Genomic DNA, 20,384 nt, shown 5'->3' with positions numbered 1-20,384 from the left:
GCAGCTCATCTCTAATCGGAATCATGTTAACTCTGGTTTTAAATGCTGCAGGGCCATCCACCACTCTCCTGAGCCAATTCCTTCTTATCCAGTCAAAATTTCTGTAACACATTTGGACTCTAGTCCCTACCCACCTCCTGCCTTTCCTCCTCCTTATTCAAGATCTTCAGACATACTTTATGTTGTCATTTTATGAAAGCAATGTGTGCCTATTGTAAAACAAAACAAAACAAAAACAAAAACCTTGAAAAGTAGAGTACAGAAAGTTTTTTTTTTTAAAAAAACTAATAGTACTTGTTACCTTCATAAATTTGTTTGGACTTTATTTTCTGTTTTGTTTGGGGGCTTTGTAACTGTTGAGGGGATGGGTCCTCCTTTTCATTCAGCAAAAGTATTATGTTCTATGTAGTTTGTATATAGCTTTTCCTACCTGGCATAATGTAAGATTTGTTTTAAGTCTTTAAGACCCTCAGTTTTAATGGTTGCCTTTGTTTGTTTGTTTGTTTTAGATAGGTCTAGGCAGGCCTGGAGCTCACTCTGATCAGCCTGGCCTCAAACTCAAGATCTTCTGCTTCAGGCTTTCAAGTGCTGTAATTACAGATCCAATTCATGCATCACCATCCTCCAACTAGATCCTAGTATTTTGATATCTGTTATAGTTTATTTAAGTTTCCCACTTGAATCATTATGTTGTTTTTATCATTTCACAAGAATTACACAAGAATGAGAAAATATACCTTAACTAGTTAGATAATTTCCTGGATGTGAAATTATGAGCTATAAGAACAATAGATTTCTAATGCTCCTGAGTTTCATATGTCACCAATTTAACTCGCCAGCAGTGTGAGGGATTTCTCAGAGAGTGTCTCCCAGGAAAAAGGATTGTGAATATTATTCCTTTTTCTTTTTCCTAAACGTGCTTCCTAAATTATAAAGTGAGTGATATTATCCTATCATTTAATTTTCATTTAATTGACTATTGCTGAGCCAAAAATGAACATACTTATGCACAAGTTAGCTACTTGTGAGTCTCTTACCTTTTCTCATTTTTATATCCTGTTTCCCTAGAGCAGTGGTTCTCAACCTTCCTAATGCTGCAATCCTTTAATACAGTTCCTCATTTGTGGTGACCCCAACCATAAAATTACTTTGTTGATACTTCTTAATTATAATTCTGGTACTCTTATGAGTTGTAAATATCTGATATGCAGCCCCTGAAGGTTGACTGCTCTAGTGGGACCTTAACAGTTTTCTCTACCATTGAATTCTTGTGATGAAAGATTTTTTTTCTCTGTTTCACAGATATTCCTTCATGTTCCATTTGTCTTTTAATTTTGTTTGTGGCTTTTATGTTTTCCTAGGTTTCCCTTTAATATAGAGGTAGTCCTGTAGTTGATTTTGTAAGTATATATGAAGTATATATGATAGGTAGTACTTTTAGTAATAGTTTTTCTCATCACTATTGAGTGATTTCTGAGATTTCCTTCATCATAGTAATAGGTCTTAGGTATGTATTTGGATGTATTGTCTGTCTTACTTAACATTTCAAATACACAACGCATCCATACACTCACAGGCTTAAAGCTCTCAGTACCATGTCCCCATCCTTCCACCCCCATGGCCTATAGTAATTGTTAACCATGTTGCCCATCACTGGAATAACCACTTGGGGATACCAGGTGCTTTCTCTCTCTCTCTCTCTCTCTCTCTCTCTCTCTCTCTCTCTCTCTCTCTGTGTGTGTGTGTGTGTGTATGTGTGTTTGTGTTTGGGGGGGCAGGTGGTGATGGATGATATAGGCTCAGAAGTATGCACTTGTGTGCATGTCGTTGTGCATGTTTGAGGAGGTCAGAGGGGGCTACCGTGTACCATGCTCTATCACTCTCTACTGTATTCCTTGGCGACAGGGTCTCTCACTGAACGTTAAGCTGACTGAACACTGCAGCCCTCCTGTTAACACCCTCCAGAGTGCTGCAGTAGCAAGCCTTCTTTCCAAGTGTTGGGATCCGGGTTCATGTGTCAGTGTTTGCACAGGAAGCACATTATACACAAAGCCACATCTGCAGCCTTCTAGATTCTTAAAAGGTTGACTCCTAGACCTTTACCTCTGGATCTTTTGTTTTAGTAAGCCTATAGGAAGAATGTGAGCACCAAAATAAATCAGCAAAACAGCTAGGTTTAGAACTACTTACTCTCTTACATGACAAGATCCCTTCAAGACATTACAGTTCTTCACTTTTCCTGATCTTCCCCCCCTCTCTCGCCTCTTCTTCAGCTGGTGTTTGTTCTTCAGCCATCATGAACTTAGAGCCCAGGTCTGTGCTCTGGCTGCTCCCTGCACCTGGGATATCTCTCCACAGCCCACCCTTCTCACAGATGGACCCACCCTCTCCCTTGTGAATAAGCCTTCTCAGGGCAAACCAGGTGTCCCCAACCGCCTTTGAGCCTCAGAAGCTTTCAGCTTCTTTATTGCATGTGCTGGCATTTGTTTGTTTACAGTTTCATCTTCTATCACTCATCCGTAGACACTATGGGCTGCTTTGTGTCCCTGTGCCTGGCAAAGGACCTGGCACTTCCCAGAACAAGGAAGCACCGAATAAATGCTGGCACTCCTGCCGCATCCAGGAAGCACCCAATAATGCGATCTCCCATGAAATGCCAGGCACCGAAAAAGTTGCTTCTCCTGGGCACAGAGTCCAAGTGTTTCTGCCCTAGGCTGTTATGTGTCTGCATGGAGGGTTGGTCCTGACTGATAGGTCACATCCACTCATCTGCCAGAGTGCAATTTCTAACCTACCTCAGAACCCTGGGACTGAAAGTCCCCAACAGTGTGGAGGAGTTAGCAGAAAAGGGATCTGTTGCAGATCCGCATTTCTTTCCCAGCCTGCCCTCTGACCGAGGAACAAAGGAGGACCCCGTAGGTTTATCAGCCTTTAAGAGGCAGTCTACAGTGTAAAAGGATAAACTGTGCATTGCTACCTGTTTTGAAAACTGCACATAAGATGGCTTTGTTCACAGCCTCCTGTAAATCAGATGTTTTCCCACTCTTTCATGTTGCCCATGCCAACATGCTTTAAAAGCTAAAAGTAACGTAAAAAACAAAACAAAACAAACAAACAAAAAAACCCGATGCCTTGGAGTGAGCCTGTCTACCTCGGTTAAAGCCTCCTTTTGTTTTTAAGATTCAAACTGATACTGGGAACCTACACTACGTTTAAAATGGAGGTTTAGCCTTAAGGAAGGAGCTGAAAGAAAACCCTGAAGAGACAGGGTGAGCACAGTTTAGTTACCTCCCCTGAGGGCATAAGGATGAAGAGTTTGTTTAGGAAAAGAGGAAGGAAAAAAAGCCCCTGGAACAATGGGGTTTTATTGTACTGTTGGGACAAGGGTTTCAAAGGTGAAAGTGTCATTTTACACACTCCCCGCTCTGCCTGACAGGAAGTGTGCCTGCTCTAAATCCTAATTTGGGTGTGTTCCTGTAGAAACATCGAACCCCCTCCTGAGGGAAACAGAAACTCAGCCGTGCAGGAAGCTAGCTAGATACAGAAAACAGTGTAGCTCAGCCCGGCAGCCAGTGGCTGGTGTGGGGGCAGCCAGGAAAGACCTGTTCCTCTCTCGAGTGGCTTCAGTCTTCTCTCCCAGCACAATGCGAGGCAGAAGACTGCCCCTGGACATTCAGATTTTCTATTGTGCCAGACCTGACCAAGAGCCTTTTGTGAAGGTAGGTGGGACTGTGTCCCGCGTCGGGCGGCTAGGTGCTCTGTCACAGCCGTGTGTCTCGAAATCCTTCTGGTTAGAAAGTATTGCGCTAGCGTCTCACCCGGAACACGTTGTTTGATTTGCTGTGGAGATTTTTGCCCCCTCTTTCTGAAATCCAAAATCCGTCCTTGACTCTCTTCATTCTACAGCCTTGTTGTGTGCTGTTAATAATTTGGAGAGTTTGGAAATAGAAACAAAACAAAGTGCTTTGTCTAATACGTTTAAAATGTCAGATGTGTGATTCTTTGAGAGTGTTTTTATATCCTCTCCATCAGAAGATAAATTTGGCTAAAAGATGAATAATTTGTACATGCCATTCTTCATTTTGAAAGCCAAACAATGCATTACTTGACAACACTGACTAGAATGTAAATTAAATGTCTTTTCTCTGTAATAACAGTTATCACTACTAGTTAGTGTACCTGGCATTTTAGAGAACTAGTTAGTTACCTCTTAAATGTTTCAGAATCACGCAGTGATGTACTGAGATGCTAAGAGGGACCAGGTGTTTTTAAGGTAAGGACTTTGGTAGTTCATAAGCCCGACTGTATTTAAATAAGAGATGTGTGTGATACAGCGTCTTTCAATTTAGAAGGGAAATGTTGGATCATTGTGAATTGTGTAGAATAAATCGTAAGGTAGTTGTAATTAGAGTAAAGCCTCCCCTGCCCCTGCTCCCTGTCTCCCGTTTGCTTCTGGTGGCTGCCGTCATTCATTATTTCTATTAGACTTGGTTGCTATGTACACAACCAGGAAGCCTGATTAAAAACGTATCTTTATTGCTCCAAACTCCCTATTTATAGACTTGGTGAGGGATCTCTGATTATTTCCTTTGCAACTGAAATGTGAACACGCAGAATAAAAGAGCCTGACCTAAGTGTTTTCAAGGCTGTAAATTGTGTGTGGAGTTCCGCGGATCTGAGCAGGCAACAGCAGGAAAAAAAGTGAAAGGCTGGTGACTTTAAGTCATGCATACTAAATGCTCAGCTGTCGTGGTTTAAATTCTGCATTTGTTCTGCATTTGAAAATTAGTCATTTCCCCAAAGCCCTCTTCTGTTTGTCTCCTGCTCCCCAATACTCCATCTTTACAGTCAGCTGTGTGCTGGGCTAGTTTAGGGGAAAGCCATCTGGTCTAAGTCAACTGTGTGCCTGGCTAGTTTAGAGGAATGCATATCTCGTTTTTACAGTCAGCTGTGTGCCGGGCTAGTATGGGAGAAAACACATTTCATCTTCTCCATTGGGTCCTTTTTGTCCTCACCTTAGATCATCACTGTTGAAGAGGCAAAAAGGAGGAAGAGCACTTGCAGCTACTACGAGGAGGAGGAGGAAGAAGAAGAGGGACTGCCTATCCTGCAGCCCCATAGTGCGCTCCTGGAGAACATGCACATCGAGCAGGTGGGTTTTCCACAGTCTGAGCCCTGATGTCTTCCTGGTCTCAAAAAGTGTCCCTTGCCCATGGTCAGCCAGGTGAGCAAGTGGAGGGACAGAGCATAGGTAACAACCCATTTCCACTTAGGAAAAGTCCCAGGGGCCTCCCCCATGACCTTCCTGAGAATGTGGGGAGCTCACATGACCTTGACATCCTCCTTCCAAACCTGAAAAGATGGCCATTTCTGTTTCCCCTGCCCCGCATGCTTTTAACCCAGCACTCAGGAGGCAGAGGTCAACGATAGGCACCAAAGATAAAGAGAAACCGTGTCTTGAAAGAAAGAAAGGAATGAAGGAAGAAAGGAAGGAAAGAGAAGGAGAAGGCCATTTCTTAACATAAAAAAAAGGGAAGAGATCTCCCATATAGTCCTAATGCACCTAAAAAGGATCCAACTTTACCCTAGCTACTATATGTGGCTTTAATTTATTGGGATTAATAAAAAAAAATAAAACACATGAATGTACTTGCTTTGTGATGGACAGAACACCTGCCTCTGGGAAAGATCTTCCTTTCTTTAGAATTACCTGTGTTCTTAAAATGTCTGCTGCTTGAATTTTGTGAAATATTATGAGCTACTAAGCTGAATATGAGGATTTCTGACTTTTTTCACAAGTTAGCTAGGAATTTGAATGTTTGAAAGCTTAAAGACTCAAACCAGGGGAACCCAGAGACTTGGTCAGGCAGCTCTAGAGGTGGGCTTCATGCTGCCACTGAAGCTGACTTCTAACTCTCGAATACATTGTGTTTCATAACTGCTTTGACAATGTTTCTTGGAGAGATACCTTTTACTAGTATTTATGGCCGCAAAGTTTAAGCTAAAGATAAACATGAAAGATACCGAAGCAAGGTAGACAAAGTCCCTCTGAACTCTCATGGAAAACACGTTGCTTTTCCTTAATCTATGGGACGCTGTAGCAACTTTAAACCTATGCAAACTTAGGACAACTGAAAAAATAGAAAATGATAAAGACCAGGTTGAATTACAGAGGAAAGTATATGTCTAGTGAATATTCTTCTGGCCAGCTTGATCGGTGGGAATCTTCAAATGTGTAGTCATGCACTAATAGGGACACTTTGCTCTGTGATCCACTACATAATCATCAGGTGACATCGTAGCTTGGCTGGTTTGTGTATGAAATTTCTGTGACATTCAAATGACCACAGATTTGCCTAAGGAGATGTTTCTCCACGTATATATCTTATCAGTGAGAAACACAGGCCTGCATGATGACATTGGAAGCCCACAGTCAGGCTCTGAGAGAGTGCAGCATCTCCTGGGCAGCATCCTGGCCAAGGGAAACACTGTTCAGATTTCCCTTCTCTTTCTTAGCCAGTGGTAGCAAATGTTTGCCAGGGCAAAAATAGGTCAAGATGTAAATACATGATTCTTTAGTTGGAGCCACAGGCCCTTATTTAACGCACTGGTTTGTGGCTGATTAGTGGTTGTCTCTTTGTATTTCCTTCCTTGGATTGGCAGCTGGCCCGACGCCTTCCAGCCAGGGTACAAGGCTATCCATGGAGACTGGCCTACAGCACATTAGAGCATGGAACAAGCTTGAAAACTCTCTACAGGAAATCAGCATCCCTAGACAGCCCTGTTCTACTGGTCATCAAGGACATGGATAACCAGGTGAAGCTCGTTCCTCTCACACAGAACATGGGTGTTGTTTGGAAATGGGGTTGCACGTAGCTCCAACTGCATAACCTGCAGTGCTTTTGAACTTGTGATTCTCCTCCCTCCACCTCCTGAGTGCTAAGATTTTTAGTGTGTGCTACCACAACTGGCTATATGGTGCTAGGGATCAAGTCCAAGGCCACATTTGTGCCAGACAGACTCTGCTAACTGAACTATATCCCAACTTGGAAAGGTGTTTCAGTGATAAATTTTAACAGTATCCAGAAGGTTGGGTGGTCGTGCATCCCTTTAATCCTAGAACTCAGGAAGCAGAGGCAGGAGGATCTTTGTTGGTTTGAAACTAGCCTGGTCTACAGAGTCTTCCAGGACAACCATAGAGAAACCCTGTCTCAGGAAAAATAAAATGAAAAGAAACAGTAGAGAAACTAGTACAGCAGCTCCCATGCTCAGGCTAAATGGGTTTTGCCATTCTTGCTTTATGTCTGTCTCTTCTTGCTTTTCTTTGTTGATGTAGTTTGAAATTCTAATATAAAGAAAGTGGAGTAATTATATTCTAAGGAATCTTCTCCCTGCACTGTCCACGGAGCAGAAAACAGAAACTTACAGCAATTTAAAGATGGAAGTTAGGGACAATCGAGTATATAGTTGCAAAGACAATCCCAGTGGCATACCGGAAATTTTCCCATGGGTCTTAAGTAGTGCCCATTGATGCTACCTCCTGAATGGGGGATAGTCATTCATCTGTGTAATAGTTCTGGGGTTCAGTGATTCAGCAGCCATGGGAAATTCTTTCCTGATAGTACTCTCACCTGTGTGGTAGGTACCCTTTGATAAGCTGTTCGAGCTAGGTAGTGTCCCATCCGTTCTACACCATTGCCTGTTTCTTCTAATCAGCTTACATTGCCCATGGAATATTGCAGACTGCTTTCATTTACTGCTCAGTCAGGCAAAGTCATGAACTAATTAATCCGTCTAGTCAGGTTATGGCTAATTAGCACCTGTTATATACAGGGTAACTCAAGTTGGATATTCTTCATTCGAGCTTCTTGGGATAAAATTGTTTGGAAATTTGAATTTGGGGGAGTCATAGAATATTTGTATATGTATAAGGAGATGGGATCACGATTGCTTCATAATAACACACAGACACACAGAGAGAGTTTTCATAATTTTGTTCATGAAGCAGATTCTCAGTACAGATTTTTCTATTTATGGTATCATGTTGGCACTCAAAAAATTTGGGGTTTGGGAAGTTTCCAGATTGGTGTTGCTCAACCTGTATTGTTCATGAAAGATCTTACCTGCAAAGCACGTCTCTATCCTGTCAACATTCCTCCCTGAATGAGGTCTGTAACTGAGATGCTTTTAAGAGAAATATATATATAACCATGTGACCTACTTCTACTCCTAGAATTTGGGAGGCAGAGGCAAGTAAATCACTGTGAGTTCAAGTCAAGGCCAGCCTGGTTTGCAAAGTGAATTTCAGGACAACACAGAGAGATACTGCCCCCCCCCCCAAAAAACAATAGGTTATGGTCCTGGTGAGGTTACTTTATGGCTTTATCGCAATAATAAGAATTATGGAAAGGAGAGGAACTGTTACTATATTTATTTTTACTATTATTAGATCATGGTTGGTAACATCTTATTGAATAATGGGTAAAAGTACTATGAAAGTTGAGATAATACCACAAAGTGTTTACAGTGAAAGTCACATAGAAAGCTATGAAATGGTCGAACAATTAGGTGCGATGTCTCAGATAAAGTATGACTAGACACACAAATCGACTACAAAAATATGCATTAGTTTCCTGTCTTTTAGCACTAATTTTAAACTTGAAGAATAAGAGGGTCACATCGAGAAGGTATCAGTGAGGCACAGTTTCACCAAGCTCTCCGCCAGCAGCGATCTACCAGAGGCCCAAGGCTGAAGCTTAGCCTTTGTCAGGGAGTAGAGTAGTGGTTCCCAACCTTCCTAATGCTGCGATCCTTTAATACAGTTCCTCATGTTGTGGTGACCCCAACAGTAAAATTATTTTATTGCTATCTCGTAATTGTGATTTTGGTACTGTTGTAAATCATAAGTATCTGATATGTAACCCCTGTAGGGGTCATGACCCACAAGCTGAGTATCACTGGAGTAGCGTCATGCATATCTTGGGTTCTGGAGATGCTTGAGCAGTTGAGGATACTTGGACATTAGCTCCACCTATTTCAGCTCCTCCACCCTGGGAAATAAGATGGCTTTGCTGTTTGTAGAAATATGACAGAGATATTAGAAGCCAATATTACACATGCAGAATGAGAGAGAGGAGCTGGACAGAATCTTTGAAAGAACCCTGACTGGTGGGAGTCATAAAAACAACAACCCTTTAAAGTCTCTGGAAATTCTCCTAAAGGCATGCAGCAAATGAAGAAATGTTTATTCAAGAAAATCTAATAAATCTCAGTAATAACAATGAAATTCCTTGGCACTTGAGACACAACCCACTTCCCATCCTTCCAGCAACCCCAGCTCAAGCCTGAAGTTTTTACTCTGGACCTGTGTAGCACAGGAGTTGGGGTTCCCTCTTCTCTTAGCTGCCAATCGTCTGTCCCTTCCAGGGGCAGGTGCCCAGCACTTCATCCACCCCTCCCAATGTGTTCCAGAGATGAAAATGCAGATAAGTATGGTATAGAGGGAGAAGGCCTTTTCCTCCACCCAGCTTTTCCTCGGCGTAGGTGCTTTGTCAGAGAGACGGCAGGTTGTGAATACCGGATGCTCCATTGTTCTTGGCTCAACACTTAATGCACATTGTCTGAGACGAGCCAAGGCCAGACCTGCACTTGGCTAACAGAGCAAGATTGTTTTTCTGGGAAAGCAGGCAGATGTATAGCCGAAGCTCCGGTTCAGTGGCTTAGGGACTTGTTCCAGGAGGAAAGGGCGGCCATAGGACACAGAGCCCTTCAACCACCCCACAGAGCTGGCTTGCATCTTTAGATGAGTAAGGAAGTTCAAGGTCGAGGGTATTCCCAGCAGTGGTTACATTTGGCTCTAAACAGTTGAGAGTGTTCTCCACAAGACAATAAGCTGAAGTGTTGTGTCTCTAGCTTACCAGAAAGAATCTGGAAAAGAGCTAAGCAGAATTTTTTTAGAGTTGGTGATCACTTCACAGACTCACTGAGGGCACCATCAGTCGAACCAAACTACCCGGGAATTTATGATACATGGAATTGTTAGAAGAGCAGATCTTCAGCAATTAATAGAGTGTGGCTTATGCTAACAGCATTAGTAAGGCAAAAAAAAAAAAAAAAAGTCACGTCTCTATTGCAGTATTTCACCGTTCCACTATTTATGATACTGTTGTTACCCGTATTGTACCCATGTAGATTACACACCCAAAGCAAACTGTCAAGATAACTGCTTTATATTTTATATCTGCTAATGGAGTTGAGATGCGGACCTGTGTTACAGGTTTGCTATCGCAGTTACTCTTAGGACAGATAAAAATCCTATCTCAAAATAAAAAGGAAAAATAAAGGTGGTTCAGGTGATGGGGCCGGGACTGCAGTTGCGTGGCAGAGTCCTTTCCTAGCATGTGTGAGACCCTGAGTTCAGTCCTTAGCACCACAAGAAAAAAAAGAGCTAAGAGAAAAGAGCAATGAGACATCTTTATTATCTTTATTATATTAACCTTCACCCTATCATTTCCAATTCTTTAGTTGTATAGATTCTTTTTTCTGTTATTGCTAAATGTATTGCATTTTCATTATGTACAAATATAATTATATACAAATTCTTATGTTCTTTTTCTACTAAATAAAGTAATAGAATGAATAGCATAGATATTTGTTTAAATAGTTTCTGAGAAAAAACCCAATGCATAGCTCTGGAATTACTTGGCCCCTGGTTATTAAGTAGATTTCCATCATCACTGAAAAACTTTTCGCTGAGAAATATCATTTAGAATTTTATAGAGGGCCGGAGAGTGTGGACAGCATCTGCTATTGATGCCCTGAGAGGAGCCCACTTCCTCCCTGTTACCTTCTTGTCATATTTCAGGATCATGCTTAAAAAAAGTGGGCGCTTCTCTCTTGCATTCCAACTCCTTTAGTAAAAAAATAGAAAATAATTATGTTTTATTACAAAATATATTTTTATTTTTCTTTCTTTTGTAGCAGTTGAGAAAATTCGGGAGTAGGAAGTATGACAATCTTTGTTTAGAATTAGAAATTGCTAATGTTTAGCATTTTAAATAGAACTAGCAAAGAAGAAGGCACACAGTGATTTTGACCCAATTAAAGTATTGTTTCTGAAAAAAAATGTGAGTTTGTTTTTAAATCTCTATTAAAGCAATATTTTTTTTAAATATACCATTTTTCTTTATTATTCATCTATTGATGGGTATCTAGGCTGTTTCCTCTTTCTGGCTGTTATGAACAGAGCAGCAATGAACATGGTTAAGCAAATGTCTCTGTGGTAGGACAAAGTGTTCTTTGGGCATAAGCCAGAGTGGTATAGCTGAATCTTTTTTTTTTTTTTTAAGTAGGCTCTAGAGTGGAAGATACATGAATTACTGAGTCACACACACACACACACACACACACACACACACACACACACACACATTCACACACGTATATATATATACCTCTCCTAACTCTCAACCATATACACTGATTAGGATGGAAACAGATGGACAGAAAGCTGAGGGAGGGCCTGACCATATTCTATAACATGACTCTTGTACTTCAAATAAGAAATAGAATTTTTGATGAAAACACATCAAATTTAAAGTCAAGATGTGTTTTCGTTTTGTTTTTTATTAGAAGTCACTTCAGACTAAGCATATTAATCTGTCATATTTAAGCACTTTTATCACTCATCATTGCAAACTGAATGGAAGGAAAGTTAATTTTCTTTGGGGAAATGTCCAGTTTTGATTTCACACATAAAACACATAAGAAAGCCAGACATGATGAATCATGCCTATAAATCCAAGATGCTAAAGCAAGAAAATGGTAGTGGCCAACCGAGCTACCGCAGTGAGTTCCAATTAAGTTACTATCCTATTAAGACCCTGTCTCAAGAAACAAAAGCAATACAAAGCTAAGTCATTCTAGAGATGTGACTGTGTCTTGTCAAGCACTCATTTCCACGTAAAACACACATCTTTTGATTGTTCTTCATATTTGGCTTCTGTGGCCTTTTAACCACTGAATTGTTGGCCTTTAACGAATAACTTTTCTGAGCTTCTTTGATGGATTTTCCATGTACCAGGAAGCCTGACCACATGGGTTCCAGTTAGAGCTGGGGATATTGTGCTAATTGCTTTGTTTGATGCTTTTCCCTCCCCACTTAAGAGTTCTAATTTAGTAATAACCTTTGCTGAACATGTTATAAGATCTCAGAACAATAGTGTGTCAAAAATATTTCAGAAAGTCTCTCTATGGGAATTTAGTTTTGGAAATAACTAACTCTTCTGTTTCCTTTCAATAGATATTTGGGGCATATGCAACTCATCCCTTCAAGTTCAGTGACCACTATTACGGCACAGGCGAGACGTTTCTCTACACCTTCAGTCCTAATTTCAAGGTAGCTGGATGGGTGGCATTCATGAATGGCCCGTGTTTGTTGCCAGCAGTCAGGGCAGATGGGGTGCCCAGACACTGGGATAGCTTGGGACACTGGGATAGTGTGGATGGAGTGCCCAGACACTGGGATAGCGCGGGTGGGGTGCCCAGACACTGGGATAGCGCGGGTGGGGTGCCCAGACACTGGGATAGCAGCTGCCCTGCAAACTCACCTGCACCCTTTACTCTGGGTCTTGTTCTTCACGACTGTCGCTCGCAGACTGCTCAGGGACCCAGCGTTTGGAGTGTCTCAGTCTGAGATGCAGGAAGAGACTGAAGGTCACAGCCAAACATATTGTGGACTGGTCTTTAGTATTTCGTAATCATTGGTGACCTCACATTAGTATTCTGCCAAGTGCTTCCGTAGTCGAAGATGTGTTTCCCTGTATGCAGTATGACTATTCAAGATGTCGTCTCTGCTAATTCTTCATATTGAAATGTCTGTTGCTGTTTTGTGTTTCTGCCCCTAGGTCTTCAAGTGGAGTGGAGAAAATTCATATTTCATCAATGGAGACATAAGTTCTTTAGAGCTTGGTGGTGGAGGGTAAGATTCTTGTTATTTTGCAGTGGGAGGCTCTGTTTTGACCCAGCCAGTCTATTTGCTTAGATGAATTAGGACAGTGCACTAACACAGGACCCTGAGGATCAAGATCAATGATTTATTAATGTGGCAGGAAACCTTATACTATTTGTCCTTTTGGAGAGGCCTGTCTATTCAGCTTGCTTTTGTTTGGTGAAAAGTTTAGAGTTCTGCCTGTCATGGCCTAAAGGAAGGGACACCTGGCAAAGGAAGACAGAAAGATGCCGGGTATGGGGTGTCAGTGTAGTGACTTTCTTCTTTCACCTCGTTACAGGGGACGCTTTGGTCTGTGGCTAGATGCCGACTTATACCACGGACGCAGCAACTCTTGCAGCACTTTTAATAATGATATTCTCTCCAAAAAAGAAGACTTCATAGTTCAGGACCTAGAGGTATGGACATTTGAGTGAAGTGTAGGCTGCCTTAAAATATAATATTAAAAAGACTGGGCTAGATTAGTCCTATTACTGGAAGACGAGCCCCAGCCCTGGCTGCCTCATCCCATAGCAACGCTTTCTTTCTGCCACCGTCTCAGAGCATGATAACAATGCAGAAAGATTCTGACAGGTACCTGCGGAGGGCGGATGCTGAGGACAGAAACCTGAAGTCCAGATGGGAAAAGACTTTGTACATCCACTGCTTTCAGATCCACACCATGAGAAATCAGAGTGTTCAGAGGCGTATGAGTTGAATGCAATTTTTATTTTTGGTAACTGTGAAAAAAAAAAGATACTGTGGAAATATTTACCTGCCTTGTGTATTTATCAACATAATTTACCAAATGTATAGTTATTGTTTGCTATGGAAAGCTGAATCTGATTTAGAAAAATTGAAAGGGCACGGCACTTAAAGGGAATATCTGATTTTTTTAACTATTTTATTTATTATTTCTAGTATATTGTCTGAAATATGTTGGCATTTTTTTTCTTCTCAATGTGTCAAATACTGAAATAAAGGAATATGTACCTTTTGTGCTTATATTTGGGAAACAAGTCTCCTTTGATTTGTATAGTTTGATACTCATTTTTTTTTGCCCTGATTATTTAGGGTGAGATAGTCTTAATGTCTTAAGACTATGTATCTCTCTATATATGAACTTTCCAGAGTTCATGACCAATGTTCATTCATCTGACTATTATAGAGCAGCTTTTCGTTTAGTTTTTAAAGTACGCTTTGACACCCTAAGCATTTGTGTGAAATAGAGTATGGCATCTCTCGTAGTTGTAAGTTGGTGTCTTATCAAAATAGGAACCTTCATGAATGTGGACATGCAACAAATCCTGAAAAGAGAATGTGTTGCTTCTTATGAAATTGTGTACTAATAACAGTAACTTAGTTTCTTAGTTTTCTCTTTGTTATATATATATATATATATATATGTATAGTTTTTTTCCCAGGTGTTTACATGAATGAGGAGCCCTCTGTTTTAAAGGGGAGTGTTTAATGTGTTTAATTTCTTCATTTTTGATGTTGGATGAAAATATCAAGTTGGACCAATTTTTTTGGTTTCTAGAATTCTATTGGAGAAAAAAACAATAAAGAATTGTGTTTATATCACAACTGAAAGAAAAAAAGAAAATCTATTTTTTAAAGTAGAAACTCATTTTCACATTGTAAACCATCTTTTATTTTAAGCAGTAAGAGAAAAAGTCATTAACCTTGTTGATTGCCACCCTTTTATGAAAGCCAAAGACTACTAATGGGAAAAATTAATGATAGCCAAAGCTGGAAAGTAGTCTGTCACAAATTATTTCCCCAGTGATCACTGAAAGGAAAACTAGCTCCCCATGTTTACATATCTGTTTACGTTCAAAATATGGTGTTTAAATTTTTCTTCCATTTTAGACTCCCTGTAAGAAAACAGAATGTTCAGTGGCCTCTGCCAGGTCATCAGTTCTTTAACTCACTGCCATTCCATACTAGTTTAAACGAATGCTCTAAAATTTTAAATCTGTAGACCAGAGACACTTTACACCCGTGTTCTCCCACTGAGGACTCTCGGTTAAAAACACATAATTTGAACGTGGTCTACTCGTGCACATGAGTTGGTGAGATCCCAGGAATAGCTTGTGGTGATTACATTCACCATTTATGCCATTTGTAACCATATGCTGTTAATGAACAAGATGGTCATTTTGCCTTTAGGTCACTCTTACCTAGTTTAGTCCATGACGCTATACTCGTGAGAGCCTATCCAGATGCTGTATTCTCTATTTAAAACAGTATTTGTCTGAGCAGGAATGTGTGATCCTTCCTTATGGATATCAACTACATGTAATGCAGTGCTATTCCAATATTTTCAAATAAAGGAATTTATGCATTCAGTGTGAACTTATTTTCTAAAGATTCATTCATTGATTATTTATTGGGTACAGCCCTACCTGAGAGACATGACAGGATTCATTGCTAGACATTGCAACAAAACACGTCACCCTATTTTTTTTTTATATTCAGCCCTGTAAGAATTGTGTCTAGACTATCACATAGTCTATTGAGCATGCAATGACCTAAGCATTAAAACAGTGTACATACTTTACTTGAAAATACTTTGGTCTGCAGCTGGAGAGATGGCTCTGTGGTTGACAGAGCTTCTTGCTGAAGACCTGAGTCAATTCCCAGCATCCACATCACAACTGCCTGTAAGTCCAGTTCCAGGGCAATTGTATTCCTCCACGGGCAGCTGCACTCATGTATGAATGTACACATGTACACTCACAGTCTCATCCTCACAAACATGCACTTAAAAATAGTGAGAAAAATAACTTAAAAACTGCTGCATTATTAACATTTTTAATAATTATCTGGGCTTTTGGGAAAATGGTGTCTATAGCCCTTTTGCCTCATGTTTGCCACGAACCTTCCCTTTGTGAAGAATTGCAGTGTGTCCAAGGTACAGTGCATTGAAGTATGACGCATGCCTGTTTAGGGTTTGTATATTGGGCAGAGGGGGAGAAAATAACCAACAGTAAACTGCACTCAATGCACATTTTCACTGGAAAATACCTGTATTTCATTTCCTGTCTCTCCCTCCAGTTCTCTCATCAGTTTGTGGAAACTACTCTATTTACAGTTAGTGGGGACAGCTCTCTTGGCTTTCTCATAATGCATTTAGTGATTTTCATAATCTAGCACCCCATATGTAGGCACCTCTTTATTTTTATATCTGTTCCATCCTGCTTACGGATATCTATTAGGGGTCCTTTACCACATTCTGCCGTATAGCTCTACAGATGAAGACTCCACGCAGTCTTTATTTCCTCATAATTTCTCAAGTCATAGGTGCATTTGCAAAATCTTAGGTGAGGACTGGATGTGATGGTTCATGCCTTTAGTCCAAGTACACAGGAAACAGAAACAGGCCAGCCTGTGATGTAGGTGGGTCTTCTTTCTATGTGTTGCTTTCATTGGTTAATTAATAAAGAAACTGCTTGGCCTGATAGGTCAGAACATAGGTGGGTGGAGTAGACAGAACAGAATGCTGGGAAGAAGGGAAGTGAGGCAGACACCTCAGACAGATTCCATAACTCTCCTCTCCGAGATGGAGGCAGGTTAAGAATCTTCCTGGTAAGCCACCACCTCATGGTGCTACACAGATTATTAGAAATGGGTTAATCAAGATGTGAGAGATAGCCAATAAGAGGCTACAGATAATGGGCCAAGCAATGTTTAAAAAAATACAATTTGTGTGTTGTTATTTCGGGGCATAAGCTAGCCAGGCATGCAGGAGCCAGTCAGGAACGCAGCCCACAGCTCCTTTTACAAGCCTGATCTACATTGCAGGTTCCAGCCAGGGCTACATAGTGAGACCTTCAGCAACAAAAAGTCGGTAAGAGAAAGCCAAGGGTACTTACAAAGGATTCAAAATAAGGCAGCACACCCACCTTTTGTATAACTGACAGAAGTGCCTCCAACCATCTCCTGTCAATCAGAACTCTTTCATTTGGGGAACTCTTACCCACATCTTCTTACCCCCTTGCATGTGACTTGATCCATGATGACCTCCTAACAGATAGTTTCCTTACTGAGAAAAGTAACCTTCACAATTCACAGCAAACTCTAAGGCCATCTTCTTTTACCTTCCATTCTAAGGTGTCTGGTGATTGAGAATAAAGCGAGCAGGTCCTCGCTGCTTTGGCCAATGAGGACATCAACGTGCTTCTTAATGTGTTCTTTCATCTTCTATGTCAGCACTGTTCAGTGGACCATTCTACAGTGATGGGGATGTACCACAAATTTCTTTACCATTTGTTTATTTACTCATGTGTGTATATTTATACAAAATGATGAGTTTCCTTATGACACTTTACAAACACATGTATTTTGCTCATATGTGCCTTCCATTTTCTCTCACTCACTCTTTTTCCTCCCACTGGTACCCTTCATTTCCCAAATAGTTCCCCTTCTTTTTTCATGCTGCGTGTGTGCACACATGCATGTGTGTGTGCACACTTGCTTATCTAGATAGCACATATGGGGGAAAATATGCATTATTTTTCTTGCTTATTTTGCTAACATAATGCTATCTACTTTCATCTTTTCCTGCAAGAACTCAGTTCCTCTTTATGACTAAATAACATGCTGTAGATGGACAACTTTTTTTAATCCATTCATCACAGAAGAAAAGATAATGAATGAAGATTGAAAGGATAGTATAAACAATCAATATAACAAAGGAGTTGGTTCTTTGAAAAGATAAATAAGGTTGACAAATCTCTAGCCTAACTTAACGAAGAGAGACAGAAGTATCAAGTTGATGAACATAAAAAGATGCATGTCACCATAGTTGCTAAGGAAATCCAGAGGATCTTTAGAGAATATTTTTGACAATTCATATTTCAAGAAATAGAGGATATATAGAAAATGAGTAGAAGTTTGTTCTTGAAGCATATGATTTACCAAAAATGAATGAAGATGAGACAAACAAGCAAACCTACAGTGGACAGTACCACTGAAGTAGTCCTAAGTCTCCTGACAAATAAAGCCCATGACTTTAAAGTTTTAAAATTTCTTTTAAATAATATATGAGATATAAATAATATATGATCTTTGTTCTCTATGAGAAGACCCAAATACATACTTTCATGGAACACTTAAAATGTGCCTTGAATGACAGATGAGCTAACTTTCATAATTTATATAATTTTAATTTATTTTAAGTTGAGTAGCCACATGTGACCTGTGGCCACCATAGTTAATTGCACAGCTCTAGACTAGGATGTTAACATTAAGATTTAATGATGTTTGAATCCACCATGAGAAGTGATGGATTAGTTCCTCACACTTTGATGTGTTTCTATCATTATGGATCCTTGTAGTTCCAAGGTTTATCTCCCACCACCTAGATATTCAGTTCATTTAAAAACTAGACAGCAAGTTCCAGGGAGTCTTTATATACTGAAAAAAAAAAATAGGTCTTTATAGAACTATTGATCCCTATTTCAAGCCAAAGGCAATTACCCCCCCCCCCCCCATGCCCCTTGTCTTGGTTTTCCTTGTGGATCCATCACAAGCTTTTGATTGTATACTGGACACACCACTGTGATGTGGGAGGTCCTTCTGTATATGTGTTGCTTTTATTGGTTAATGAAAAGAGAAGCTTCTTGAGCCTATGACAGGGCAGAATAGAGCAAGGCGGGAATTCCAAGTGAAGACAGAGGAAAAAAGGCTGAGTCAGGAAGAGGCCATGTAGCTGCCGAGAAAAGAAGGACATGCTGGAACCTTACCAGTAGGCAACAGCCTCATGGCAAGACACAAATTAATATAATGGGTTAATTTAAGATGTAAGAATTAGTTAATAAGAAGCCCGGGCTAATAGGCCAAGCATTGTTGTAATTAATATAGTTCCTGTGTGATTATTCGGGTGTGGGCTGCCAGGAACAAATAAGCAGTCTCTGTTGATGCCACTGCTCATGCCAGCTTTGTAGGATTCTGTAATCTTGACCAACATATATCCACAATTTCTGATAGAGTTGGAGGGGACACAAAACAGAACAACAACAACAAAAAAAAAATACTTAGTTCTTACACAGAATTAAAGGTTCAGTTTCAGAACTATCAAGAATAATGAAGCACGCAGAAGGCTTTACATGGCGCTATTGAATGTCCAGTCATTCTTAAAAATTAGCAGACTGTAAACCCAGTCACATGTATAGTTCAGTATCAACTCTTACGTGAATTAGAATGAAGGGTGATAAAGCACTATGGGAGAGGCCATGAGGTGCATAGTCTATAGCTATTACTCTTCTAAATGGACACCAGTATTAAACCAATGTCTAATAACTTACTGTTATGTCCATAGATTAGTGCATTTCTCAACCCTCATCAGAGAAGCTTCTATTTGAAGTAGATGGTTTTTTTAACTCAGAAACCCACAGCTGGACAAGGTACAGAAAAAAAGGGACTGCCAAATGTTCAGAACTAAATAAACACATACTGCATACCTTCCAAGGCTCAGGATCATTGTGGGAGTGGAGGCAGAAAAGGCCTAAGAGCCAGGGGTAGTGGGTGAGAGCAAGGAAATAGTGTCTTCCAGACACAGGTGGGTCACTTTACGTATGAGCTGAGCAGTTGTGACAGCATGCACAAGACCATGTACAAGGCCAAGCCAGACCAAATCCCAGGGGAGCTGGGCACAGATACCACTCCCAGGTGTGAAGTTATTGGCTGTTGTTAGCTGCTGGGAAACTGAGTCTGTTTTCTCTAAGGGCGTAGTTTCTGGTAACTTGGCCATGGTCCAGTGGAAGAGCACGCATCCAAGAATATTTGGACAGCACAAATGTTCTTTGGAGTTTAAAAAAAAAGTCACCAAGTTGGATGGACGTGGATGGGAACTGGATCCGGAGAGTTTGGAGGGGTGAATATGATCAGAAGACATTGTGTAAAATCCTCAAAAAATTGCAAAAAAAGCTAAATTTATAAATTTTATATCTGTGTACATGTGTACAGCATGATTTTTCATACATGTTAGGTAAAATGCATAAAAGACAGTTCTAAGGCCTCAGAGAGTCAGGATAGTGGCAGCGATTCTACACTTCCAAAAGTGCTACCTGGGAATGGGTCAGAAGAGGGCCATTCAAATGAAGATCAGACTGTCTAATTTTGCATTTTTATGCTGCGATTGGGAGGAAACGAAAAGTTTGGGATTATCCTGTTCTATCTCGCTATGACTTAGTAAGGAAAATTTCGGACAAAAACAATTTAAAAAATACGTTACAAGTGATATTTTATCATGACACAGATGACGTAGGCTGTCTGGTAAGTGAGTGATGAATGTTGGATCTTAAGATTTCCAAATACTAGTAAAAGTCACTTACACTCTTCCTGCTTTCGTTCCTTCATCTATAAAATGAGACTAATAGTACCAACCACA

At 40.4% G+C, this 20,384-nt stretch overlaps 1 protein-coding gene across 4 annotated transcripts in view; it reads left to right on the top strand.

Moving 5' to 3' along the window:
• The window catches only part of Ncoa7 (nuclear receptor coactivator 7), a 137,053-nt gene extending 121,709 nt beyond the window's left edge, over positions 1 to 15,344 (top strand). For 3 of the 4 annotated variants that reach the window (XM_041653640.1, XM_041653639.1, XM_041653641.1), the window contains exons 12-16: positions 5,021 to 5,152; positions 6,664 to 6,816; positions 12,302 to 12,397; positions 12,906 to 12,979; positions 13,290 to 15,344. In XM_041653640.1, coding sequence (XP_041509574.1) covers positions 5,021 to 5,152; positions 6,664 to 6,816; positions 12,302 to 12,397; positions 12,906 to 12,979; positions 13,290 to 13,425 — 591 coding nt within the window. In that variant the 3' untranslated portion in view covers positions 13,426 to 15,344. Of the gene's footprint in view, positions 1 to 3,543; positions 3,720 to 5,020; positions 5,153 to 6,663; positions 6,817 to 12,301; positions 12,398 to 12,905; positions 12,980 to 13,289 lie in introns of those variants that run through there. The other variant, XM_041653642.1, reaches the window with a different exon arrangement.
• The last annotated feature ends 5,040 nt before the right edge of the window (positions 15,345 to 20,384 follow it).

This window comes from Microtus oregoni, unplaced genomic scaffold, assembly GCF_018167655.1.
Source record: "Microtus oregoni isolate MIOR12 unplaced genomic scaffold, Mior012 000006F_ref0000085, whole genome shotgun sequence".
NCBI classification, from domain to species: Eukaryota; Metazoa; Chordata; class Mammalia; order Rodentia; family Cricetidae; genus Microtus; species Microtus oregoni.
Note: the sequence above shows the minus strand (reverse complement) of the source record. Positions and strands in the feature narration are given on the sequence as shown.